Source organism: Morchella importuna (assembly GCF_003444635.1).
Source record: "Morchella importuna strain M04M26 chromosome Unknown Morimp01GS002, whole genome shotgun sequence".
Taxonomy (NCBI): domain Eukaryota; kingdom Fungi; phylum Ascomycota; class Pezizomycetes; order Pezizales; family Morchellaceae; genus Morchella; species Morchella importuna.
Window position 1 is genome coordinate 783,751 of NW_025763399.1, and position 25,106 is coordinate 808,856.

Here is a 25,106-nt window from a genome sequence, read left to right on the forward strand (position 1 = left end):
ATACAAATCCCGGCCTGAGAAACGGTTGGAGAACTGAATGCGAGTATTTCCTGATCTGGGGCTTACACAAATACATCTTCTCACGTTGATAATCCTGCTAACATCTATCCTCACGGTTCTGACCATAGACAAATCTACACAAACGCCCACCGTATCCCAGTGATCACGCCAACAGATGAATTTGTCCAAAGATTTATTAAATTGTTGCTGACATAATACAACACACCACAAGGATCTACATACACGCACTACAAATCGTGCATGTCTCTCGTCTGCCAAGTGTCAAGAAAACCTAAAGTCCACCGGAAGATTCGCTTCCATCAAACCAATGCGGCCGCATTATATCGTATTACAGCTTGACCCCCATAGCTTTGTGTTTTCATCCTTGTGTTGCAAACTCCCCAGGTTGTCTGAGTGGTCCAAGTCTGCGTAAATGGAGATTAGCAATGTATTCAACAACTTTCGATCATCTCATGGTTACTGAATTACCTGGATCGATCTCGTTATCAGACTCAGCACAACCCTCTTTATTTTCTTTCACTCCCTCCATCACATCATCTGTGTCCTCCACGACAGAAAGCACATTATCAACGATCTTAATGAGCCGTTTGAACAGCGCCATGTGTGCGTTAACGTACTCTGGCGTGAGCTCATCATGGTGCGGTTCCAGGCTAACCATTTCCTTCTCCACAGCCAGCTGCTGGACACCCTCGCGGGCAGTGTCCATGGTCTGCTTGAACTCCTCAGCGGTCATAGTTGGGTTGAACATTGTGGAGACAGAGGATACGTGGGTGATCTTTGTAGCTGTGAGATGAGCCGGATGGTACAAGACTCGGTGCGGGGATGATGAGGAGGTTTGCACAGCGAGCGGTGTGTCAATGAAGTAGAATAGCGGCACGCAGCAGAATAGAATGTGGAGGAGTGGGAGTATTGCGGAGGAGATGAGTAATGAATATATAGCAGCTGCGGGAATGAGTAATGAATATATAGCAGCTACGGGAATGAGTAATGAATATATAGCAGCTGCGGGAATGCTTCTATTGGCTCTTTTTCGCGCGATGGATGAGGATGCTGAAGACCATTCTAGGATGGAAGCATCCATTAAATGCTCACTCACGAGAGAGGCCTCGCACACGTATATCTAGACAGTCGAACACGTTAACACAATTCATATTTTCCACGACACGCTTCGAGACAAGGGAGAAGTATACCATTCTCTCCACAACACCCGTGCTGCAAGTAGAGTATATCCTGGCATTGCAAACCGGCCTCGGGGCCAGGAATACTAATACTTGGCGTCAGGCTGCTCAAGACAAGGCGCCGAGACCTCTCGTTTCATAGAGAGCACCGGCCGGCACGGCTGAACAGGTACGGTAACGGGGTGATAGCAATCGGCAGTCCCGAAATATCCTTTCCAAGCTTTTCGGTCCCGACCGTATCCTTATATCGAGAACACCGCCCGGCCCGGGTGAGCAGGTACGGTAACGGGGCCCCGCTAGATAGCGGTAGCAACCGGCAGTCACGAAACAGCATGCCCGAAGATTTTCGGTCCCGACCGTATCCTTGTATCGAGAGGCCACGATTCTCGAAATGCTCTCGGGAGGGGACTTCAAGATATCTCGTCTCATGGAGAGTAGTCACTGCTGCGAGCTCGGGCTGGTATTGGAGAAGCTCGGGCTTGATTAAACTTGTTTTTTTTTTTTTTTTGTGGACGTAAACAATGTGTTGATGATGGTAAACTCGGATACCGTAACAAAGACAACGGTCTGAGCTCGTGCCTAAAAATGATAAAACATATCGAAACTATTATTTTCAGCTCTATTAAACAGGGCTCGAGCGTTCGTACCACAATCTGAGTCTGTGTGAGGCTGGTAGTGGAATGGCCCGTGCCCAACGTTGGTGGTGATGCGTGGCACTCGGTAGCAGGTAGGTGTTGCTGCGTGTGGCTGAGTGTGTGTGCCTGTGCGTGTGTGTGTGTGGACACGTTGCAGGAAGGTTTATCGGGAAGTGGCGGGCGGGGCTTGATTATGGCTTTGGTTTCAGCCACCACACATCACCTCCACAATCACGAAAACATTAAACACCGCCTGAAGAACTTTGACATTTATTCCTCTACGAGCTGGTTTCCACATGACTACTGTAAACACAACCAACAGCCACAAGTAACAAAGCATACTCGTAAAGACCACAATTCCCCACCCTCCACGCTCCACCCTCCACCCCTACCCCCCACACCGCGGCGCCCTCCAGAACTTCAACCTAAACCCCCTCCACCCCCCCGCCACCCCTAGCCCTAGCGCTAGCACAACCCCCCCACTAGCCGCCAACTGCGCCGACGCCGCCATAATCTCCGCCTGCTTCTTTGCCACCTGCGCGTCCCACACCACGCGGGCCACCGTCTCCCTGCGGCGGTACTTCCTGATGGAGGACATCCCGTAGAGCGTCCAGAGCTGGATTCGCTGCTGGTTGTAGGACTCGTGCTCGGTGTTGAGGGTTTGCATGAGTGCGTGGAGGAGCTCGAAGCGGTTGCTGTCGAGGGCGGTGTCGTGGATGTCGGTGTTGGTCACCATGGTCAGTAGGGTGTTGTAGATGACGAGCGTGAGGTGCATGATGGTGAATTTTGTGCGGTCGTAGTGGCGGAAGTGGAGTTTCCGTTGGTCGGGCGCGGGCTGGTTTGGGTTGTTCATGTTTGTTATTGTGTGGAATTGGTGGTGATGTGCTTGCTCTGGCTTTGGATTTAACAAGTGATGTTCTGTAACAGTGTTTGTTTGGCTGGTGGACGAGCGGGCTATAAATACGGCCGGTTTTACACGCTAGAGCGGATATTGCGTAGCGTCTTTTGACGGCACCATAGAATGGGGAGGAAATGTGGGTCTTTTTCCAAGCTGGACTCCCTGCTCAACTACGAAAGAGTAATTACGGACCACTACTCAGACATTCTCGTCTCCCTTACACAATTCCTCTTTCCCCTCCCTCTACTTCCCAACCACCGACTGCCTCAGCCCACCACCCAACCCGAGTGACCACTCATGACACAATCGCAGCCCGCACCCTCCGTCTCCACCCCCCGTACTGCCTCATCTCGCCAGCCACCTACCGTCCCTCTTCCGCACCCTCTCACTCTCCACTGTCATAATGCGACTGCGCACAATATTCAGGTCCTCCCGCGCATCGTTGATCCTCCATTCTAACTCTGCTCTGCTCTCATACATCGCGATGCCCATCACTACGTTCGGCTCGTCGTTGCTCGGGTGGCTGCTGTATTCGCTGATCTTCTCATCGAGCCGGGAGAGCTTTCGCTGTAGCCTTTTGAGGCGCCGGCGCAGGCGGCGGGATTGGAGGTGGAGGAGGGGGAGTGCGAGGAAGTGGTGCATTTGTGTTGGTGTGGGTTGAGGAGAGGGCAGGGAGGGGGCGGTGGGGGAAGGTGTTTGAGGTGTTCGGGAGCTAGAGATACTTGAGCGGCGGTGATGGGGGGGTGTAGGAGGTGGGGATTCGGAATTGATGGATGCGGAGATGGGTACGGTGATGGTGATGGTGATGGTGTTGATGAAGTCGGATAGTATTAGTTTGATGATGATGACGACAGGTGGTTTGAAATGGAAATGCTGACATGTAATATAGCCCGCCGAGGCTTTCAACAGGTGCCTCGGCGTTGCGACGATAACAACTCGCATTCCGAAACCTGAAATTGAGGAAACGTTGTTTCAAGTGGGGGCGGGGAGGCAGGACATGGCCGGGTGGTGGGATCATTTCGGGACCAGTGGCACTGAGAATTCAGGATCGACGGGAGAGGGAGAGGACAGGCTGGGAATCATTCTGCATTATGGCGTCGCAGAAGCAATAGGGGCGGCGGTTATATATGCAGTCTGCAGAAGGAGAAAGGTAGTCTAAAGGAAACCTATATTCGCTGCCAACCCAGTTTCTGATGATAATAGCTCCGGGAGACATTGGGGAATTTTTAGAAGAATGATCGTGAGCTTTAAGCTAAGACAGGGGCATCAGCATGCATATCGCCTTTGGTATAAACTCCACACACGACATATTGGAGAATACATTTATTAATGACGAATCAATCGGGGCGTTCTATTCTTATCAAAAGGTAGTGTTTCTGGTGGATATCTAGAATGTAAAGACTTTGGTGTATGGCCAGCACACCCGAGCCTTCAATGTTGCCATAAAACGCATCACTTTACTATTCATAATTCATTGAACAATTGCAAGTTCTCTTCCTCACACGTGTCCGGATGCGATGTAACCTTCACGTATCAAGCTCGCTGTCCAGTTCAAAATACACCAATCATCCCACAACACCAACTTTATTATCTTTCACTCTCAAAAACATCAGCAGACTACTTACTCCCATCTCATACCATGCCATCCCCATCCCCATCCCATTCATCCAAGCCAAAAGCCCTACCTCGCCCCCCCCCCCCCCCACTGCCAGTCGTAAGTTAATGCCACATACTCCTCATAAGCGCCTCCTTAATCGCCGTTATCTGATGCTCATAGCTATTTATGTCATATTGAATATTACACATCTTCTCCCTCAGCCCCAGCTTCTCCCTATCCACCTTTCCTCTGTCACTGCCGGAGGCAGCGGAAGCGTCCAGTGCCTCAACCTGACCCTCATACTTCTGCAGCTTGGACTCGAGAGTGGCTATTCTCCTCTGTAAAGCGCGGATGTCTTTTCCGGGAGACATGGTTGGTTGTGAATTTTGGGGAGTGGTGGTTGTTAAAAGACTATTGGGGGGGAGTGGCTGTTATATAGGTATGGCTGACGGGAACATTAGGATCCAGGAAAAGGATTCAAATTCTATCTGGGCATGCTGGCACTGGTGTGGGTGGTGTTGGGGATTCTCGTGGCACCTCTGGGATCGATATTCAAGCTGTTTTGGGGTCTATCACTCGGATACTGGTCTTGGCTTTTGGCAGTCAGAATCTCTCTCTCTCGCGTGGACCTGGAAATGTTCCCTTCCCTAATTAATCACACATAGTGAAGTTCAAGGTATGTTCATGCAACCCGACCACCAATTTTATTACATTAACCTCCAAAAGATCGTCAGAACACTATCCCATACCTCCCCACTGTCCTCCTCTCACAACCGAGGACCACCAAACCGCTCTACCCAATCCCCACGAGTATTTTCACCCGCCTCCTAGCCATAAAATCAACCAAAGAAGATACCCCCTTTACCTTCTCTTTAATCTCCACAATCCCCTGCTCATAGCACACGATATCGCTTTTGGCATTGTCCATCTTCTTCCTCAAGCGCAGTATCTCGCTGTCTACAGGGTCCTATCAGCGCCTGCGGCGACGCATGCCTCGAGTGCCTCGCACTGGCGCTCATACTTGTTGTGTTTCTTCTTGCGGGTGGCTATCTCTTTTTGGATTTCTCGCGTTAATTGTCCTGGGGACACGGGTGCTTGTGAGGTCTGGTGTAAGTGGTGGTTCTTCAGCGCTATTGGGGGATTGTGAGGGTTAAATGGCTGATGGTTATAGTCGGGTATGGATTTCATTCTATTGATTGTTGTGGTATTTGGGGTGGGTTGTCTGGTGGAGGCTTAGTCGTCGACCACGCGCCCGGTATCGAGGTTATTTGAGATATACCACCCACCTACTACTGATGTTGTGCTTGATAGTCGTAGGTGCTCTTTCTTTCGATAGTATAGCTCTGGAGAAACTATTCTCGTGTTTTGATCAGATTACGAAGTTCAAGGTATGTTTGTGAACCCCAAAAAACCAAATTTATTATCATTAACATCAAGATTCTACCACCTAACCTTCAACTCAACACCCGAGATACCCCAGCCGATCCGCCAGATCCTCCGGCGTCTCTCCCCCCGTCTCACAGCCACGCAGCCAACCCAAAACTCCACCCCCACCCCCTCCCTGACTGTCTTAATCTCATACTCACACCCTAGAATCTCATATTTGACAGATTTCATCTTTTCCTTCAGGCCTACAGCTTTCTCCCTATTTGATGCACTCTTTTCACGACCGGCAGTCGATGCGTTGAGCGCCTCAAAGCGGCCCTCATAATCTTTGTGCCTCGCCTTGAGGGCCATTATCTTCTTCTCGATGTTACGGATTTTGCTGGAGGGAGACATTTTGGGTTGGGTGAATTAGGAGTTTCCTGGATGGTGGCAGTGTGGTGTGTGGAGGAGGGTGGCCTCCGTGCTTTTATATAGGTGATGTGTGGGAATAGGACTTTCATTCTATTCTACATGCGGGTGCAGAGAGACGGTGGTGAGGGTCTTACTCGCGACCCCCGGGTTCATTATCGAACATATTTGAGGTACGTACAGATTGCGAAGCGCAAGGTATGATTGTGCAACCTCCAAAACCAAATTTATTATCATTAACGTCAAGATTCTAGCCTACCTCCCCTGTCACTGCCCGAAACCACCAAACTCTTCCGCCAAACCATCAGACATTTCCTCCTCTCACACATAACCATCTACTCAACTCCATATAATCCTGGCAATCTCTTCCCTAATCGCCATAATCGCATGCTCACAACCAGTAATCTCATTCCTGACCATGTTCATCTTTTCCTTCAGCCCTATAGCTTTCTCCCTATCCGATCTACTCCGCTCACGACCAGCCATCGACGTGTTTAGCGCCTCAAAGCGGTCCTCATAAGCCTTGTGTTTGGCCTCGAAGGCGGTCATCTTTTTCTGGATACTGCGGATTCTGCTAGAGGGTGACATTTTGGGTTGGGTGGGAGTTATGTGGTAGGTCTGTGCTGGTGGGGAGTATGGAGGGAGACGGGTTTTGTGCTTTTATGTAGGAGGTGTGTGGGAACAGGACGTCCGTTCTATTGTTCACCTTCCTTGAGGAGGTTTAGAAATGTGGTACTTCTTCCGTTAATTGGTAGCCATGTGATTTGAGCTATGTTCCAGCTGATCGTTTATTTGGCAGAAATATCGTTATCTGGAGAACCAGGCTTCACGTACTGATCCCACTGCCAATTGAACAGTATTCATGCAATCACAACACCAGAGTTTATTTTTATTGATTCGCAAGAAGCATATATTCTAAGCTCACTCGCACCTTATAACTCACACTTACCCACTAAACCCTTGAGCCGATGTGAGTAGCTTCGCCGCCCTCCTGCCTCATACGCTATCTCCTAACTCCTTGAATCTTCCTCTCTAGTCCCCGCAATGTTCATCCTTACAGCTCATTATGTCGCGCCGAAATTTCTCAAATTTCTCCTTCAAAACCACATACTCCCTCTCTCTTTTAAGCCTGTCTTCATGGCCCGACTCAGTTCCATAGAACGGGACAATTTTGGCGGTGGGCTCGGTGGGGCTGCACTGATATCTCTTCTTTTCTCATTTGTCCCTCAAGTAGGCCTCAAGGATTGATCACATTATCCATTTGAACCCTGCGTTTTTTGCGGCTTAAATGCCAGATGTATTATCATTAATTCGCAAACCCATTAAAACGCTACTCAATCGGACCTCATACGCCACACATGAGGGACATATCGAACCCATCCATTAAGTAAAAGACTCTTACGCTTCCAGTTCAAACCTCACTATGCCAAACGCCACTCCCAGCTCCCTCCCGAATTGACCTGATCTCGTTTTCACAGCTTGATATATCGCTCATAACATCACTCATCTTGCCCCTCAGGCTTGTCCTCTCTCTCTCCGCGTTAGCAGAGCCAGTTGCGTAAGACCAGAATGATGTAGAAGTCACATGGTGAATTCCGTCGAGCACCTCAAGGCGGTCTTCATACTGCTTTTATTTTGCCCACAGAGCAGTTACCTTTCTCTGCAGCGACCGAATCTTATTTGCTGTAGACATTCCTAATTGTTATGTTCAAGGTATGTGATGGTGAAAGAAGACTATGGTGAGTTCGATCTGTTATAAAGCTGACGGGTGAAAAGAGGCTTGAAATTCTATTCGTGTGTACTGATGCTGAAGGTGATGGCTCGATGCGTTATAGAGCATTCTTTTTTTTTTCTTTTTCGGTTATCTGATGCGTACCTGAAAGTGTCAAATGACCCACTCTTGAACTCTTGTTCCTCGTTACAACGTTCTCTATCGCCGGACAAGATTAATCATCCACCTAGTAAACTCATTTCCCTGCTGCAATAGTTAGTAATTCCGTCCCCGCCTCGGTCTTACCTCTCTCCACCCCATCAACGACAAAGTCGCCCTGAGGGCCCTGCGGACCCTGATGCCCCTTGTCGAATTGCGACAACTTCACCCTCCAATCTTTCAATATCGCTCTCCACGCGGGAAATCTTGTCCTTGAGAGTCGCAATATCCCTCTGTTTCTTCTCCCTGTCTATGCCAGGGACGACTTCATATGGCCAGGCACGCTCTCTGCCCATGACTAGGGTATCCTCGAGTATGTCTAGGCGGTTTGTATACCGAGCTAGTTTGGTCCCAAGGGCCTCTATTTTGTTGTTCAATGAATGGATTCTAGATTTGGGAGACATTTTGCTTTTGTGATGTAAGATTGGGTTTGAAACTCTGATTTGTGTATGAAACTGCGGTTTCAGGTATGAGCCTCTGGTTTGTAGTTGGATACCAGTGGTTGGGTTTCGGTCTCTGGAGGTGGTTCAGCGGCTTTAAATAGTACCGGACGCTGGTAACGAGATGGAATTCTATCCTGTCCTTCGGAGGTGGATGGATGCTGGACGCACTCACCAGCGGGTCTATGCATATCAAATGGTGCGTCCTTTCAAGTACCAAATGAGCCTGCGTCCACAATCCAGCTCCACCCGTTGAAATAAGAGTCCTGAATGGCCGGCCTCAGAGAGATCGGCGATTTGTGTTGTCCAATACAGGAAGAGGAGAAAGCGCCCCCACAGCTAAAATTTGTAGCTGTCAGAAATTCGTTCGAAATTGTCCTGGCTCCCCCGTCGCTGGATGCTTCCAAACTTGTAGGCTTTACAGCGCCACCAATATCTTCCATTTTCGGAATATAGTTGATTAGGAGGACTTGCAAAATAGCCTCCGGGATATCCGATACCATTGCAATTTAATTGCATACCGAACAATATGCCGGCATCCGATGACTAGAACTGTCGCAGGCATTCCGGATCTCGGACAAGTGGCATGAACTGAAGATGGAGGAAGGGATGTATCGAGGACAGCACTTGTGTTTCCTCTGCACTGAAAAAGATGAGTTATTTTTCGTTGGCGTTCTGCCAAGGTATCTCAATTCGCCCGTGGCGCACGGCAGCTTCCGTCTCATGAGGTAGCACTCGATGATGCCAAGCCCTGGGCAGAGCCGCATTCGCTCACAAAATCCACAACCAAGAGGTTTCTCAATACCATGCCTGACGCGTGGATTGAATGCAACACAAATGCCTAGATCGAAAGGCTTTATTAAATTTTGAGAGACTGCTATCCAAAGAGGAAACCTCAGCATTGCCGCTGCGGCAACGTCGCCTCACTGGCGGACCTTCATGACCGAGCCCTCCCCACCCCAAGGCCAGGCCCCTGGACAGTTACCACGCCATAGACCACCGTCTAGATAGCGCTTTGGTGATGATATCGCGTTTGATATAGCTTCCCCCAGCTATTGACCTCGGCGTGTTGCGGTTCTCATGTGCTTGTGTTACCTCCGAGGTAAGAGATTGGCAATTCAAAAGTTAGATCTAGTCTACTGGTACGCTGACAAAGGAAGAGCGGGGTTCTTACCCATCTTTCTGTACAATCAACACTTCCCAGCAATAGTATTTATCTCAAATCTACAACCATACTATTGATGTTGAAACAGTGGGATCTTTCTTGGTAGGACGACTATACAGTAGACGAATGATTAAGGAAAGCGGGTTGAAGTTAGTTATCCTTTCTCCCGGTAGGGGGTGGTTCATCTCAAATATGAGACGATTATTCCTCGATTGGGTGGGGTGGGTGGGCGCTTCTTCTGGTGTGGTGTCATGACATCTCATGCAAAGGCGCCAATGGGCCAGCCCGGGCTGAAAAATAAGGTTGGCCTGGCCCGGCCCATGATATCAGAACCACGGCCTGGCTCAAGCTAAATAGCCGGGGCCAGGCCCTGGCTAAAATATACAGCGCGGGCTTCCATGAATAGTGGTGATCGTCAGGAAGAACTGGGTGTTCGTCTATGCGAACTAGTTTACATCTGCTTGATGTATTGTGTTGGTAGGCTGAAAGTAGATAAGCTCGAATATACTACAGTTTTCGCCTCCTCTTATGGTAAAAAATGTATGTATGTCGGTGAACACTCTTTCGAACCGCTGATATTGTATGAACACCTTGAAGCCCGGGCCTGCCTATTTAGGCCGCGCCAAATATTGACCCCCACCCGGCCCGGCCCATCAAATAAAACCTATGGCCCGGCCCGGCCCGTCAAAGAATATCCCGGACCGCCCGTCTCAACCCATGGCCAATTGACGTCCCTGCTCTCATGCCGTGAAGCAAAGCCAGTGTTCAATAAGTACGGAAGAGATAGATCTCACCTTGGACGTAGGTTTTCATAATTAGCAGCAGACTTCAATAACCAGACTTGCGCACGAGCAAGGGGACACCTCCGGAATCGTTCGTGTAGGGAGAAACTGAACTCCGTCATAGCATCCTCAAAAGTTTCTAATCTTCGAAGGTGCGCCTTGCTATCCTTAGAGAAACTATAGCATCGTTTGTAGGTTCTTCTAGACACCCAGAAGCTATCGTTGTAAAAGTAGCGCTAGATTATTCCCGGAGCATGGAGAAAGTGCGGCGAACATTGAATGTAATCCGGAAAAGTATTTTTCTATAAAAACGTTTGGTTGGAACGGTAGAATACTCATGGTAGTAGAGAAAGGAAAAAAGGAACTGTTACTGTTGGAAATTCTTGGCACATGACATGTCAGTCGAGATGGCCAAGCCGACCGGTCATTCATTGGTTGAGCCTCGACATCCTACCACACCATATCACCATGTAGCAACTTAATACAACTACGGATACCAACACAATCCGGCTATCATGGATTTGTATCGGAGTGTGTTAAGGAACTTGAACTTGGGTGGGATGACTATTCGTCCACAGAAACAACACAGAAAACTACTCGCTAAGATTTCCCACGTGGCTGTGATCTCCCGTGCAACAAAATCTAAAACCTATTTTTTGATACCCCAGGTTCGGGACGCTAGAAGCACACCGATCTGTTGATACAGTCTTGCAGACTATGTGTTGTAAAAGTCGGCTACATCGGGTTGCCTCTCGAACCTCGGTACGCGCCAGTCGTGTCCATTTCTATCAAGGTGAATTTGCCAATTGATCATTGATCTTCCTATGAAGGCGGTTATGGCAGTTGGTAATATGATGATCGTCAAGTAAAAATTTTCTATACTTTTCTCGTATCATCTAGCCTACTAATATCAGCCATTCTATCGGAGGTCCTGCATAATCTGCGGATAAATTGATGATCTGTTTCCCCACGGGGCGTCCGATAAAAACAGTCAGCTCTATCTACTGCGGATACTAAACACATCTCAATTCCGCATCCCCAGAAACAGCACTTCGAAATCCAACTAACAAATATGGAATACTTCAGTGCGGCCCTCTCATACACCAAGAAAGCTAGTAGCCTATGTAAGGAATTCGGCAAAGTAGCGAGCATTGGCGCAAGAACAAGCTATGATAATACACTAGACGTGGGAAAGGCTCATGAGCGGATGAAAGCTGAAGGTTATCTGATGTTACAAGCTGACAACGACCTCAGTGAGATAACGACTGCTCTATTTGAAACGATTCGCGCCTGGACACAGTTCCACCCTCACTCTATCACCTATCTCAACGGATATAGAATTGGAGTAGAGTCGTATACCTATTGCAAAGAAATCTTCGACGAGGAGCTGTGGCGAGGGGCGATCGAGTGGTTTGCGGAGTATGAGGGTTGTGAGAGGGTCTGGCGGCTTCGGAGACCTATCTATCGATCCCGAGGTCGACCGTTAAGTCGCTGCTAAGGAAAGATGGTTTGGGAGAAAGAGGACTGATTGCTACGAAAGCGATAGTGAATTAGAGTAGGTTAAATATTGCGAGTGTGGCGGGGCGGGGCCCAATACGGGAGCCCTGATCTATATACTGAGCAAATCATGAATAAGAGATTGTATCTCAAGAAAATACATTTAAGTCAGTTATTGAACTTATCGGTCGTGCAAAACGCAGGACGGTACGAACATTTCGTACATGCAGTAATGTGACCTTAACAGCCTAGTCGTTGAAATTTTGGAAAACAGTGGACATAGAACGCGATCTCACACCACTGATCGTAAAATGAAAGGGTTCCGAAGGATCATATAAGTACTTACATCTATGTATAGATTCACTCGCTTTCACGTCCTAAGCCAGAAAGCGGGGTGGGAGTCACAAGAAAGAAGATGCTACCATGGCTGGTATGGTGGGTTAGGGTTATTATATGTTCGTTACATCAGAGGTATAGCTTAGTGGTATATAGGGCTAACACATATATATCCTGATGTGTTCGGTCATAGAACGATGAAAATGGGGCATCCCGTCCGCTCTGCCATACCCAAGCATCGTATCGCCTAGTTAGTACTGCAGTGGGTGACCATGTGGGAATCCTGGGTACCGAACTCTTTTGTCACATTTTCTTATTTTGGCCACTAGGATGACAACAACTGTATAAGCGCGCCTTGGCAACGACTTGAACCAAGAACAGCACTCCTGCAATTATCCGCTCGGTATCAGCCTACGTCGTGAATCTTTATTTTCTCAAGGAATTCGCTTCACAGATTTCGTCATCTCCTAGTTTTATTGTCTATCTGAGCTGCTCACAGCTACCATTAGGTCCGTATACACATGTGGTTCTCAAAGTTCGGGGGGCCCAGAAAACCTTTGAGTTCACTCTATGTCCTAGAGAAAGGGTAGCGGAAGAGACAGCGAGCGTATCAATCTCATTCTTGATACATGTCCCCGAAAAAGAATTATAGGTTGGTAGGGAAAAATATAAACACATGTATCCCGCGGCTTCCGCTGAAAGACATTGCAATGGAACCAGTCGCTACTAGTGCACCTCAACCAGCTCACAAACACCAACGGCACTGCCTGACACAACCAGCCCCCACACATTCCATTTTCCTCTTCATCTTTCTAGTGCTCTAAGACCTCTAAGAACAGTACAACGAGCACCAGCGAGCAAGAACGCAAGAGGGGACCTTATCCTTGATGAGCTTTTGAGTTTCCAAAGATCAAAAGGCGTTGATTCACTTCTCTTACTCAACTTCACAGCAGTTGTAACTAGGTTTCCGAGTGGAAGATCCCATACCCTCCACAGTCCCGTACTGTCAAATTTGAACTCTAAACCAACTTCACCCTTCTAACCCTATCTGGAACCCAAAAATAGGTAGTCTTATGATCCCCCTCCCTCTTCATACTCTTTTCCCACTGTCTACTCACAGATGACCAAAGAAGTCAGAATGTCTACTCCTCAGGATCAAAGCACGCCCGGCATGAGTTCCTCCTCTACAACCGAGGGGTCATTGAACATCAACAGAGATATCCCCCAAACTACATCTTTCCGTCTGGCCGTTGGCAACAATCCTCCGTCATATCAAGTCACCGTTGAAGATCATGACAAAATCAAAGTCGAGGGTACAGAGCACTCCATTGGACAAGCCCCCGAGCCAGATGATCTTTACTCCGACAGCTCTGTCACCTACATAGCAAGCGATAACGTAGACCGCATCACCAGCGACAGCAGCAGTAGCAGCTCGGTCTACACAGAGGTCTACCGCTCCTCTCCTCCACCAATGCCAGACATCCCGGACGACTCCGCCGTCGAAGCCCAAATCGACGAATTCCTCCAAGCCCGCATGCTTGCCATCCGCGCCATCCGTGGTCCACTCCCCACTGACTACGAGCACCTCGACTTCTACTCCCCCGGCTATCAGCCTGCCCCGAGATTCCAATTCCAGATGCTACCCAATGGCTACCTACCCCTCCCGCAGATTCGGCGTGATCTGTTTATTCTCAATGCGATCTACCCGGAGCATTCCAACTTGTTTGTCCTGATGCTGGTACTCTACGACAACTGTGATCCACAGGACGAGATGGTTCTGAGGTCGATTAATGCGTTGCCGCATATGAGGTACTTGGTGGGGCTTTGTCGGACGTGTTTCTTGGTGGTTGGAGGTGGGAGCGTTTGTTGTGGGCAGGTAATTCCAGAATAGGTCGTGATGGGAGGCTTTGTTCGACTTCTCTACAGGTTTTGAGGTTCCTGTTAGTCCAAGCGGTTGCTAACTGCGGGCATAAACCGGGATAACGGATGGCTCTTGGTCAGCCTGGTGATTTGTTTCCAGGTAGCCATGGGTTTCGTGCCTACTGCTGTGGAGGGACGGGGAAACGATCTGTTCAAATATCCTTTTACATTCTTAACTTTCTATCGTTCCTGTACCTCTTCCTTGGTTTCAAACTAGATATCAAAAGATCCTGGACGTCTTTTCAAATGCTTCAGCTTGGAGAATACGTGTTTACTATTTGTTGTCCGAACTCTCCTGATATCTTCCGCGGATTCGACTAATCTGTATTGCGATAACTGGAGAACCCGCGGAGATGCACAATCGCCTCGAACCAGAAATTGAGTGTAGTCTTGTCATCACTCACGATAATCCGGCAGAGTTCAATTGATCAAATAGGAAACAAAAAAGGAACCTGGCCGAGTTTGGTCCAGGACAAGTGCACATGTATTGCTAGAAGATATATGACGGAGTGAACCAACATAGAGGGCCTCCCTACCAAACCGGAAACTCAGTTTCTCATGTATAATTCCGTAAACCAATGGAGCTCCCATATTTATCATACTTTCGCCCGGTGTGTTGGGTCTTGTGCCTTCACTCGTACTCCTGCGGTTTTTCTCGGCGATAGCACCTCCTCACATTACGTTCAACTCTAAACCACAAACGCCCGGCCACAACCTTTGACAGTGCGCTCATACATTACGCAGTGATCTACCTCATCCCTCAGAGTCAGGAAAGCATTCTAGTAAGGACGACTCATTCAACTTCACAGACGCTTCATGGAGATGTTTCTCCTTCCCTCCAAGGTTCTTCCTGGAGAACTCACCATGGACAATATCATCATCGTCTCTTTCCTCCGCCACCACCTGGACTGTCCATGCAACGACAGGTCATAGGAGTTCACTCAGACCTACACCGGATTCGACGGAGCCATATCTGGCGCCTGTGTCATAAAATGTGGGGAACACTGAATTTCCATCTCCGGAGCGAATACATTGAGCATCAGCAACGGAGTACCGCTAAGCAGGCCTCAATAAGGGAACCTTCCGCCACTATTCCGAAGTCCCCCGCCGCACCAGACGCCGAACTGTATGCGGATCATATCGCAACAGAAGCGGCTTTCCAGTTCCTTGATAAGCCGCACCTCCACAGTGATGCACTAAGTGTTAGAACTACTCGTGGACCTGATTACATTCACCCCAACGCCCATCCGGAACCCCGAAGCGACCCTGCTAATTCACGCCATCAACACTGCACAATAATTTGGCTACCTAAGCGCTGCGCAGTGTGTCATCAGCTTTTGGATGCTCGGAGTGCGCCAGCTAATGCCTGCTTTCTTGGAAGTGAAGCTGTGGGTCAACTCCTTAAGTGCAAGTATGGGTTGGTGTATCATCTTTGTGGGCTCATTCATCTTGGGGTGTTTCGAAGGTCTCAGTAGTGATCTGAAAGGGTTGGAACTGGATGTTGCAACATCTGAGAAGGTAGGTTTTTCTATCTGTCCCTTCTATAGCGTATCGGTTTATTCCAGCCCTTTCCAATCGCTCTTAGGATAATGGTGCGGGGCGTAATGGAGATTTCAAATCCTGACATGGAAGAGTACTTTCCTCCACTATATCAAGTCGATACAGCTTGGTAGCGTAGTTTCTTGACAGGGGCTCTTTCATCTGCTTTATTTCTTAGATTTTTTTAATTATACTGCCAATTTTTATGCCGCACTTATCATCAAATTCCGTTTTTATCGCGATGATCCCCGTACAGATCAAACAACCCTAGACTCAACTATTACACTTTTACGATCTGAATGCGTCCTCGGGGTACCAACACTAGGGCATCCTTATGAGAATAATGGTATAAGGTTTCTTCTATAGGGAAAGAGGCAAGGGCTTCAATGGGCCAGCCCGGACTGAAAAACAGCGTCGGCCTGGCGCAAACTAAATAGCCCGGTCTTCCATGAAAAGAGGTGTTCGTGGGGAGAACTGGGTGTTTGTCCATGGTAACTCGTCCACCTCTGTTTAATATACTGTGTGTGTTGGCTGCAAATAGAATATATGGAATATGCTACAGCGCTCTTTGAGGTTTATGGTAAGATATTTAGAGATGTCTTCGAATTCTCCTTTCAATAACCCAAATTGTATGGAAACCCGACGGCCCGGGCTTACCTATTTAGCCCGGGCCAAATATTGACCTCCACCTGGCCCGGCCCATCGAACAAAACCTATGGCCCGGCCTGGCCCGTCAAGCAACAGCGCGGGCCGCCCGTCTCAACTCACGGCCCATTGGAGCCTTTGTAAAGAAGGTTAGAAAACACCACATTAGATATCGAATCAATCGATGCATGCCTCCCACCCCGACTCGTGCCAATGTCTCCTTCAGTCCCCCATGCCCCGAGCTGACGATATATCCCGATTCGGAAACTCACCTCCGAGAGTCGGGAAGGTAGCAGTGAAGGTTGAGAATAATGTAGTGGGCCGCAGTCTATTTCTAAACGCCACGAGCGCTGTGTTTAGGCACTCTCTGCTTGCAACAACGCACTTTATGTCCTCTATATATTCGTATCCTTAACAGAGCTTCTGCATACATGAAGAGTGAAGACTCACAAATGTGATCTAATACACGCCATATGTTTCAAAATCCCTTAGCTCAGACCTTGCTCCAAGGAATCTTCGTGACGTCAATGATGTCGTTTTTGGTGAGCCTTGCTGTCGAGGTGGTCATGGCGTGTTTGGTTGCGTCTTAGCTGTCGGTAATGGAATAGCTACATCTAAATACATAAGGATACCTGTTGGAATGGAGGTTTAATGTCAGGTTTCATGTAGTGGTCATGTATGGGTATCCTTTGCCAAGCCTAAGCGGCTCTCTCTACACGGGAATCTATCATGTTACTGAACACGCTTTCCATAAGTGGGGGCTACTGGATTTAATGCATTTTTATTGTTCACAACCCGTTTTACGCCTATCATGGTTTCTCTACGACTGTGTTCCCAACTTTGCTCAGATTTCGTATTTTAGAAAACCCTCGGAGGTCTTTGTGCTGTGATTTCCCGAATAAGTACCCGGATTGGTGTTTTCAACGTTGATTGTATTTGCTTGATTCACAACTCTGTGGCATATCGTCTTTCTAGTAAATCCATTCGTCTTTGGCGTTCCAGATGCAAGCTTTAATATCCAGCTTCATGATGATCACTCTCGCACAGGCATATGTCAGGAGCCAGCAAGTATCTCAACTGGCATATTTTCCGCGTCTACTCACTATCCTGATAGATATATATTCACTTGATCATCAACTGAAGCAGTCTTTGAGAATCTAGGACGTGCAAGGTATCGTCACGCTCGATAACGATGAAAGCTGCTGATGTAAGGCCGAGCAGTGAGAGGTGAATAACGAATCGAAGTGGTCGACATACCCCCCCAAGAGCAGCACCCAATTAAACTGACAACCGCACCACTACGAGAGCGTTTTCTCCTGCTGAATGACTTCTGGCGCCCCTTCTTCATCCCTGTCATCATTTATATCCGTTTTCTCTCTTTAACTGGGAATTCCTCTCACCGCCGGCCCTCTTCACCGCGGGGCAATAAGCATCAACTAGGAAGAGATTTCGGCACGAACCGAACTCTTAATCACAGGATACATTCAGTTAAAATTAGTTTGGTACAAGTCTAAAGGGTGCTGGTACTTGTAAGGTTGTGGCATAAAACGCCAGAGCTCGAGTGATACTCCACGATTCTGAGCGGTGCGCGAAACCTTTCTAGTGGCACTTTATGACCTCTCTATGAAGATATCTTCAGGTGGTTTAAGACCATCAAGAAAGACAATGCTCACTCGATCGTATTTAGTACCTTTGGATATATTCATAAAATTAAACCCTGATCAGGTGTTTCGAGTATCATTACACCCAGGTTATTCAGTGAGAACCACCACAGAGAGTTTAGATTTCAAATAAAAGTATAACTCTTACTCAGTTATTCAATGATCATTTCCTGCAATTTTTCAAGTTTGTCAAATTCGCGCCCGCTCTAGTCTCTGCTGCCACTAATGGAGTTAGCGTCGCTGCAGTTGAGCCTCATCGACATCACCCCTGCGCCGAGCCTCATCCACATCGACACACACCACACCAACCCAAAAAGCCACCAATACAGAACTAGCAAACTGTTGATCCGTGCGTACCGAAGCGTGTCAAGAGGTTCGAGTTGATAAAAACAACACCAGGGATCTTGTCGCGAGAAACTACTAGGAGGAGCTCTTTTTTCCTCGATTCTCTACGCATCACCGAAGTTCTTGAAGAATGATCGCTTTATCCGTAGTTGGTCGTTGTGGTTATATATAGGGATTTTTAGGGGTTATGGTTGACTAAGAAACGTTTAGACAGCAAATAGAGAAGCCAGCATTTTCTCACCTGTTGTTTTTCGCGGAAGAAGGAAAGGTGTAAGGGGGGATAGGCTAATAATCTGGCAAAACTCGTTTATTTTAAAGCATACAGGTGTCGGGGAATAGTAAGAAAAGTACAAGCAATAACAAGAAAGAGATGGATCTTTCCCCTCGACATGATACTCCCGGCTTAAGGATAAGATAATAGCCTCAAAGAATGCTAATACTGCTACAGGCTTCGTAGTGATGCCGAGACAATGCACACTCCTAGCTCTTAAACCCTCCAATAATTGGCGAACCGAACCCCTAATCCCGAACCACAGCTTCCGCACCGATTTACTCACGCCTAACCTTCACGTCGCAGCACCTAGTACCCGGTTCTCTCCACCTCGCGCAAACCCTACACTGCGCCATGCCCTTCTGCCTCGCCATAACTGCCTTCCTCTGATCTTCAACAGCCTTGACATCTCCAAAAACCGCAGGATTCCTCCTATAGGTAGCCTGACGAATACGTTCGCGCTCAAGATACTCATATTGGCGGGCGCGCTGATCGGCGTTGAGGCTTGCACCCTCTGGGTACAGTGCTGGTGGCTGGAAGCAACCATTTCTCGGAGCGGTTGGCGGGCTTCGCGCAGTATGACTTCCACCCGCACCTTCGCTCGCATTTCTCTTTCCTATAGGAGAGAATGTGATTTCACCGAATGCACCGGGCGGTTTCCGGTTTGGTAGACTCGCGTTGGGAGAAGCGAACGGCAAGTTGTAGCTTTTGCGGTTGCGCACGGCGTAGTGACCGAAGCTTGTATCAGCGTCGGGGGAGGTTTCGTCTTGGTCTGAGTCGCTGCTCTCGCAGTACTCCTTGATATCTGGAATCATTAAGTAGCCTGCTTTTTCCGCAGGTAGCGCGCTATAGAGTACAGTCGGTCCCTTGTTGGGCTCAATTCCCCGGACCGTGTAGGTTCCCATGATCGGGCATCGATCATCCATGTCAGCTTTTTCCAAGACAGCAACTTTTTCTAAGATAGTTGCTTTAAATATCTTGGGCGAAGGACTAGTTCCTTGCTTCTTTTTCTCAGCTTCCTCGATAGGCCGCTTCCTGGGCGACTTTCTGATATCAATCAACCTATGCTTTGGCGGTGCCTTTGTGGCCGCCTTTGTAGCTGCCGCAGTAAGCCTGGCCGCTTTTTCTTTTGCGGCGACAGAGAATTCCTCCTTTTCGTTTTCCTTTCTTGCTGCTGTTGCACGAAGTTCCACTTCTAGTTCTTGTTGTGCCGTTGTAAGTGCGGGGCGGGCAACCACCCACGCGAAATCCGGAGAAAGGGATTCCTCGGTATCGTGTGGTGAAAGGTTACTGATCGCTGGCTCTCCTGAGTATTGAGTTGTAGCGCTATCCCCTGCCGGTGCACTAGGGGCAATAGACATTCTACCTCTTATAGGAGTTGGTGTCGTAGGACTAGAAACGAAAGAATCATACTCCATGTAATAGCTGTCTGCACCTCCGGAAAGTCCACGGTGGCGGGCAGAAGAGGAACTTCCTTCGGGAGTAGCTGAGGATAGATACTGGAAGGCAGTTAGTACAATTGAACCGCATATAGTACAGGATTGTTACTACTTCGTCTTGGTAACTGCTTTGAATTGAGCAATACTTCCTCGGAGTATGGGCTCTCTGTCGTAAGGACTATTAGTAAATTGGATATATAGTGGAAGGGATGGAGAGATCCATACACGCATGGAATATGAGACGTATTCACTCATTGTATAGTGTGCAGCTGGCGGCGGTGGTGCAGGTAGCAGGGATACCTTCCTGATTACTAGAGGGCGTGGAACCTTGGAGGGGCTTTTGTCCTGTCTCACTTGTCAGTCAAAGTTTACTTTTATTAAGGTTATCGGAGAAGAAAACGAACCTCAAAACTCTCAAATACACCCGTTATCTTGTATCCTTGCTTGCCGTTTGGGCGTTTAAATGGTTGCTGCTTCATCATGAGTCTCAGACCACTGAGTGTTTATGATATGAATACGTACAGGTGTGATAGTGAACTGGATGTAAGGTTTCGGCTCTTGCCCGATAAAGTAAGGCGAGCTGTCGCCTTCGCTCGCAATCCGTCGATGAGCAGACTTTGCACGAAGGTTCTGGCTTATTTTAGTTTCACACTTTGGCAACGTGGCAAAGAAAGAAATAAAGTGGGAGTCTTGGGTTAATACTAGAGTGATTTCTGTGAGGGACTTTCCTTTCTCTCTCAGTAGGGTGGTCGTGAAAGGGTCGTTGTTGTCGTGGAGCTGTGGGAGTGTTAAAGGTTTGGTCACTAAGCGGGGGTTTATGAATTGGTACCTCATGCTCTTGGGGCTTGGCATAACCTTCCGCAACATCACTCCTGTTTCCTCCCACTATTTGTTCGCAATATGTGTCGTTCTGATCTAAGCCCATCCCAGGCCTGTAGTTGAGGGTCTGGTGCATTGTTAGCTGGGGGGTTATCTGGAAAGATACTAGGCTCCTACATACTTCTGGGTGATAGTTGAAGAAAAAATCGGTTAATTTTCTCGATGTGAGAAGATAGGAGGGAAAGACCTCGACGGAATCCTGTCCTAGTGATGAAGCAATTGAAGTGTTGTCCATGTCGAAAGTTCCTCCCTCAGCATAGGCAGTCTCCTAAGTGTGTCGTTGTCAGTAGGGTAATGGTATAAAGGAGGGAAGGTGGAAGGTCCCGTACATCGTAATGAAGTGTTCCAAAGCACGGTGCGGAAACAGCTCTATGCCCCCGGTCACGATAGTCCTAACTAAGCGTAAGTCTGCGGACATCCGTGCTCTCATGACTCTTCAACACGTACTATATCCTGTAAACCAGGGGCTTCAGATTGGGTGGAACCCCGATATACATTGCTGCTCAAGTGCTTATCCCCATACCAATCCAAAACCTACCACCCGTTAATCCAGGAGAAACGAAAAATGGATGAAGATTATCTACATTTTCTGCTTCATCACTCATGGAAGGGGCCGTCACAAACTCGCCCGCTTTGTCCTGATGGACCACAGAGAGTTCAATAATCGACCATGCTTCATGCGAAATCTGCAATGACATTTCGCTAATGGGGGATCGAATGAACTAAGTTTAATTAGGTACAGGCTGTACACTAGTTTGAATCTTCCTGATGGGGAATAACTACTCTAGATTCCTTTCCCATTCCGGGACCCAGCGATCTATCAAGGACTCTGTACCTGCGATAGGGGTGTTGTACCGCCTGGAGTTCGTCCCTGGGGAGTTCTGTACCATGCATAGACGCATTCCTTGCGTACTCTCCATCCAGACCATAGTCACCTTGCTCTACTAGTTCCGGCGGCTGACCTTCCATTGAACCAATCTGCGAAAGGCTCGCTCGCTGGTAGGTCCTTAGTAGGGATAATAAACCATGAAAAGCAAAAGCTCGGTGACTTACTAATGATTGTTCTTCATCGGAGTCCAAGCTTCTTGAGCGACGAGTCCGAACGATCTCAGCTCTTTGTGCAACATGATTCTATATAGAAGGATTAGTTAACGAAGGCCAATTTAGAGATGATTGTCTTACATGCGCATCCTGATAAGAGTACATAGGATTAGATGTAGGGACCCGTGAATTCTTTCGCCCCCTTCTCCTATTACCTACCGGAAGTTGTCTCGGACGATATTCCTCCTGCTTTATTGTCAGCTTGATACGATGCGCTTACATGAATGGTAGGGATGCTGAACACCTACGTATGCTGTTATGGCATCCATGGACGCTTCGGAAGGAAGATAGTAGCTTTCTTGGCTTGGCGTGAGATTTCCCGCGCGAGGGAACTCATTTAATTCTTCACTTTCGGAGTAAGATTCACCAGAGTATTCGTACTCCGCGGAATCAACATCTGATGGTGCGTTTGATGGGATCGGTGATACCCTGGACCGTGGAGGGGCGAAGATACTCGAAGAAGGATATTTTCTGGGCTAGAGTAGAGTCAGTTGATTTGTCAGGATGATTAAGTTAGTAAAAGACTAACCTCCAGCCCTACCTGCTGAGAGAACGCATTTTGTTTGCTTGCAGACTCGACTGGATTAGTCTTTACACAACTTGAAGACCTTGGACGGCCATACGATCCCCTGTTCCCATAGCGAGCACCATGGTCCCCCATACTATTAGAAGCGTTTGTATCAACTTTATCTGAGAAACACGGGTCACGCGTATTCTTCGCGTTGGTATATCGAGGACCGCTATTCACTTTGTTTGTTGTAGTGTAGCCACCCCGAATATGTTCGTCTGAGCTTTCAGTATCTCTCCGGTACCTTGTGCCAGAAGCGGTCCGATAGCCCTGGGCTCTCCTGGGGGTTCGGTCCTCGGATTGGGGTCTTCTACCCCTACTCGCCGAATGTTTGTCGTAGTGTGAGGAAGAGCCGGAGGAATGGTAGCTCTCAGTCTAACGCACATTTAGCAACCTAATAATAGTGGAAGAGCAAGTTGATGTACGTACATTATCTAATGGACGCATAGTGTGAGGAGCATTGATACGATCAGGCCATCTGTCTAGCTCACCCCGATATCCATGCATATTTTCATCATAAGGATAAGGATGATGGGCATTGCGCATATGAGGCTGAAGAAACCTCTTAGTATAATTATGACCATTGTAGCTATGAACCAGGTTACTTACATCCCGAAAACGATTCGCAGATCGTCCCCCTCTCACGGGGCCTGATGAACCACCCCCTGGCCGGTGGGTCCAAGATTGATTGCCATATCTCCCGGAAATAGGAGATGGATTGGAATGTTGAATCTGGTAGGGAGTTATTAGTAGATAAGAGAAAGTACGAAGGATTGTGTAGACAAATATACGTGACGTGGTGGGTACGTGGCATTTGCCGCATCTGCACGCTCCCCGGAGCGAGTTCTGTTCCTTTGGCCTTGAGCCTTGCTGTAGTAAGCAGATGATGAGTGCGGGTGGATTAGGCTTCCAGGCTAGAGCGAGCTCATCAGACTTGATTTCTATAAACTTTGGAAGGACTATGAAACTTACGTGTTGGGTAGGGGGCATTTGGTTTAGTGAGTGGGCATGGTCCCCGAATGTGTTTTGTCTCCCGGGACCAAAACCTCTACCTCTACTCGAGTACTATTCCCTATTAGACTAAACTCTGCAGGCAAGGGCCAGAAACGGACACACCACCACACCCTCACTCACAGACCGGTCTCTCGGCCCTCGATTCTGCGGTCGTCTCAAGGAACCAGAATCCAGCGATTCCGTCAAGTCCGAGCCTGGCAGTGTCGTAGACAATGATTGCTTCGAGGTGGGTGATTTTCGCGAGCGAGCAGACGATGGGCTTCGATTGCCTGAGCGGGAAGACTCTTGTGATGAGTTCGCCGCTGGCATCACTGGATAAGGACCGTCCATTCTTGGTTGGTTGAGTTGGCGCCAGTAGTAGCGAGAGGTTGAGGATGCGCGGGTTAGTGTTGGGATGAGGTCGTTGCCCGACATTGTGGCAACTGTGTCCTGGCTACCTGCGTGATAGTTTGTGATGAACGCGCACACGTGGCTTGAAGCCAGGATGGAACGAGTGAAACACCACAACGATGGAAAGAAATGAGATAATTTGAGAAGAATATATTTCGATGCAGGTCTGGGCTGCCACTCCAAGCACCCCCTCTTGACGAAACAGGTCGTCCTCTCAAGTTGATAATCCGGAGGTGCGAGTGATGGTTGGTGACAAAAAGGAAGAGAGGAAAGTTCAGAGAACTTCAGGAGGAAACAAGACATCACCGAGTTTCAAACTAGATCATGCGGCTCCGAATACGCTTATGGGGGCTGCGCGATGGAGATCATCCACTCTAACTTATACGAACAGGGTTATAATACAGGGATTGTCGAGACGTGGGGGTCCTCCTCATACGTGAAGAAATACTGAAATGTAACTACAAAAGGTTTTATCGATACATGTAAAGAGCTACATCTATTTATGAACCCCCATAATCACCTCGGAAATGGTTTGATGAGGTTTTGCGAGCAAACTGCACAGTGCATAGATACCTCTGATACCCTCGCCGGCGGAGGCGTTGAGGATGATTTTCAGAACTATAATGATCAGGTGAAACTCGGCGGAGTTTGATTATCGGAAGAGACACTAATTTTGAGTAATCTATGATCGAAAGGGCTTTGATTCTTATTACCAAGTCGTCCTCCATGAATTAGAAGTGGGAGTGATAATATATAAAGAATCAACTATTCCCTCACGATATCACTTGACTGAAATATTGTACTAGTACCGGGAACTGCATGTATTTATATAGACTGAGGTAAGACTCGGGCCCTGTGCAACATGTCTTGGCGACAATTACCTTTGAACTTGGCATGCTCTTCCTGGCCGCTCATCCATCCATATAACCATAATTTCTTCCTCCCTCTCTCCTGCAGCCCTTCGCAAGTGCTCGGCCTTCGGCGTAGGTTTTTCGCCTGCGGATATCTTCGACCTCACTCCAACTGTAATAAGCTAATGGAAGAACTTTGAAAATAGTATC

The 25,106-nt window shown here is 48.1% G+C and overlaps 10 protein-coding genes across 10 annotated transcripts; 2 read left to right on the forward strand and 8 right to left on the reverse strand.

Moving 5' to 3' along the window:
• Positions 1–339: 339 nt before the first annotated feature.
• LAJ45_01118 (uncharacterized protein) lies at positions 340–1,214 on the reverse strand (the record flags this gene model as incomplete). Its single annotated transcript, XM_046110716.1, has 3 exons — positions 340–425; positions 490–1,141; positions 1,212–1,214. The coding sequence occupies 3 exons, from the start codon at positions 1,212–1,214 to the stop codon at positions 340–342; spliced, it is 741 nt and encodes a 246-aa protein (XP_045975894.1).
• A 1,008-nt stretch (positions 1,215–2,222) lies between these two features.
• On the reverse strand, positions 2,223–2,687 carry LAJ45_01119 (uncharacterized protein; the record flags this gene model as incomplete). The annotated part of the gene is made up of 1 exon (XM_046110717.1): positions 2,223–2,687. One exon carries the CDS (start codon positions 2,685–2,687, stop codon positions 2,223–2,225), a length of 465 nt encoding a protein of 154 aa, XP_045975895.1.
• Positions 2,688–3,077: 390 nt separating this feature from the next.
• Positions 3,078–3,674, reverse strand: LAJ45_01120 (uncharacterized protein; the record flags this gene model as incomplete). The annotated part of the gene is made up of 1 exon (XM_046110718.1): positions 3,078–3,674. The coding sequence occupies one exon, from the start codon at positions 3,672–3,674 to the stop codon at positions 3,078–3,080; it is 597 nt and encodes a 198-aa protein (XP_045975896.1).
• Positions 3,675–4,451: 777 nt separating this feature from the next.
• LAJ45_01121 (uncharacterized protein) lies at positions 4,452–4,700 on the reverse strand (the record flags this gene model as incomplete). Its single annotated transcript, XM_046110719.1, has 1 exon — positions 4,452–4,700. One exon carries the CDS (start codon positions 4,698–4,700, stop codon positions 4,452–4,454), a length of 249 nt encoding a protein of 82 aa, XP_045975897.1.
• Positions 4,701–5,769: 1,069 nt separating this feature from the next.
• Positions 5,770–6,108, reverse strand: LAJ45_01122 (uncharacterized protein; the record flags this gene model as incomplete). The annotated part of the gene is made up of 1 exon (XM_046110720.1): positions 5,770–6,108. One exon carries the CDS (start codon positions 6,106–6,108, stop codon positions 5,770–5,772), a length of 339 nt encoding a protein of 112 aa, XP_045975898.1.
• A 354-nt stretch (positions 6,109–6,462) lies between these two features.
• On the reverse strand, positions 6,463–6,711 carry LAJ45_01123 (uncharacterized protein; the record flags this gene model as incomplete). The annotated part of the gene is made up of 1 exon (XM_046110721.1): positions 6,463–6,711. The coding sequence occupies one exon, from the start codon at positions 6,709–6,711 to the stop codon at positions 6,463–6,465; it is 249 nt and encodes an 82-aa protein (XP_045975899.1).
• A 1,200-nt stretch (positions 6,712–7,911) lies between these two features.
• LAJ45_01124 (uncharacterized protein) lies at positions 7,912–8,457 on the reverse strand (the record flags this gene model as incomplete). Its single annotated transcript, XM_046110722.1, has 3 exons — positions 7,912–7,930; positions 8,000–8,053; positions 8,189–8,457. 3 exons carry the CDS (start codon positions 8,455–8,457, stop codon positions 7,912–7,914), a joined length of 342 nt encoding a protein of 113 aa, XP_045975900.1.
• A 4,954-nt stretch (positions 8,458–13,411) lies between these two features.
• Positions 13,412–14,164, forward strand: LAJ45_01125 (uncharacterized protein; the record flags this gene model as incomplete). Its single annotated transcript, XM_046110723.1, has 1 exon — positions 13,412–14,164. The coding sequence occupies one exon, from the start codon at positions 13,412–13,414 to the stop codon at positions 14,162–14,164; it is 753 nt and encodes a 250-aa protein (XP_045975901.1).
• A 1,021-nt stretch (positions 14,165–15,185) lies between these two features.
• LAJ45_01126 (uncharacterized protein) lies at positions 15,186–15,668 on the forward strand (the record flags this gene model as incomplete). The annotated part of the gene is made up of 1 exon (XM_046110724.1): positions 15,186–15,668. The coding sequence occupies one exon, from the start codon at positions 15,186–15,188 to the stop codon at positions 15,666–15,668; it is 483 nt and encodes a 160-aa protein (XP_045975902.1).
• Positions 15,669–18,932: 3,264 nt separating this feature from the next.
• LAJ45_01127 (uncharacterized protein) lies at positions 18,933–24,069 on the reverse strand (the record flags this gene model as incomplete). The annotated part of the gene is made up of 15 exons (XM_046110725.1): positions 18,933–20,153; positions 20,319–20,438; positions 20,498–20,563; positions 20,616–20,870; positions 20,923–21,039; positions 21,094–21,240; positions 21,828–21,968; positions 22,026–22,103; positions 22,322–22,549; positions 22,603–23,016; positions 23,071–23,193; positions 23,251–23,373; positions 23,433–23,555; positions 23,614–23,706; positions 23,776–24,069. 15 exons carry the CDS (start codon positions 24,067–24,069, stop codon positions 18,933–18,935), a joined length of 3,543 nt encoding a protein of 1,180 aa, XP_045975903.1.
• Positions 24,070–25,106: the final 1,037 nt, after the last annotated feature.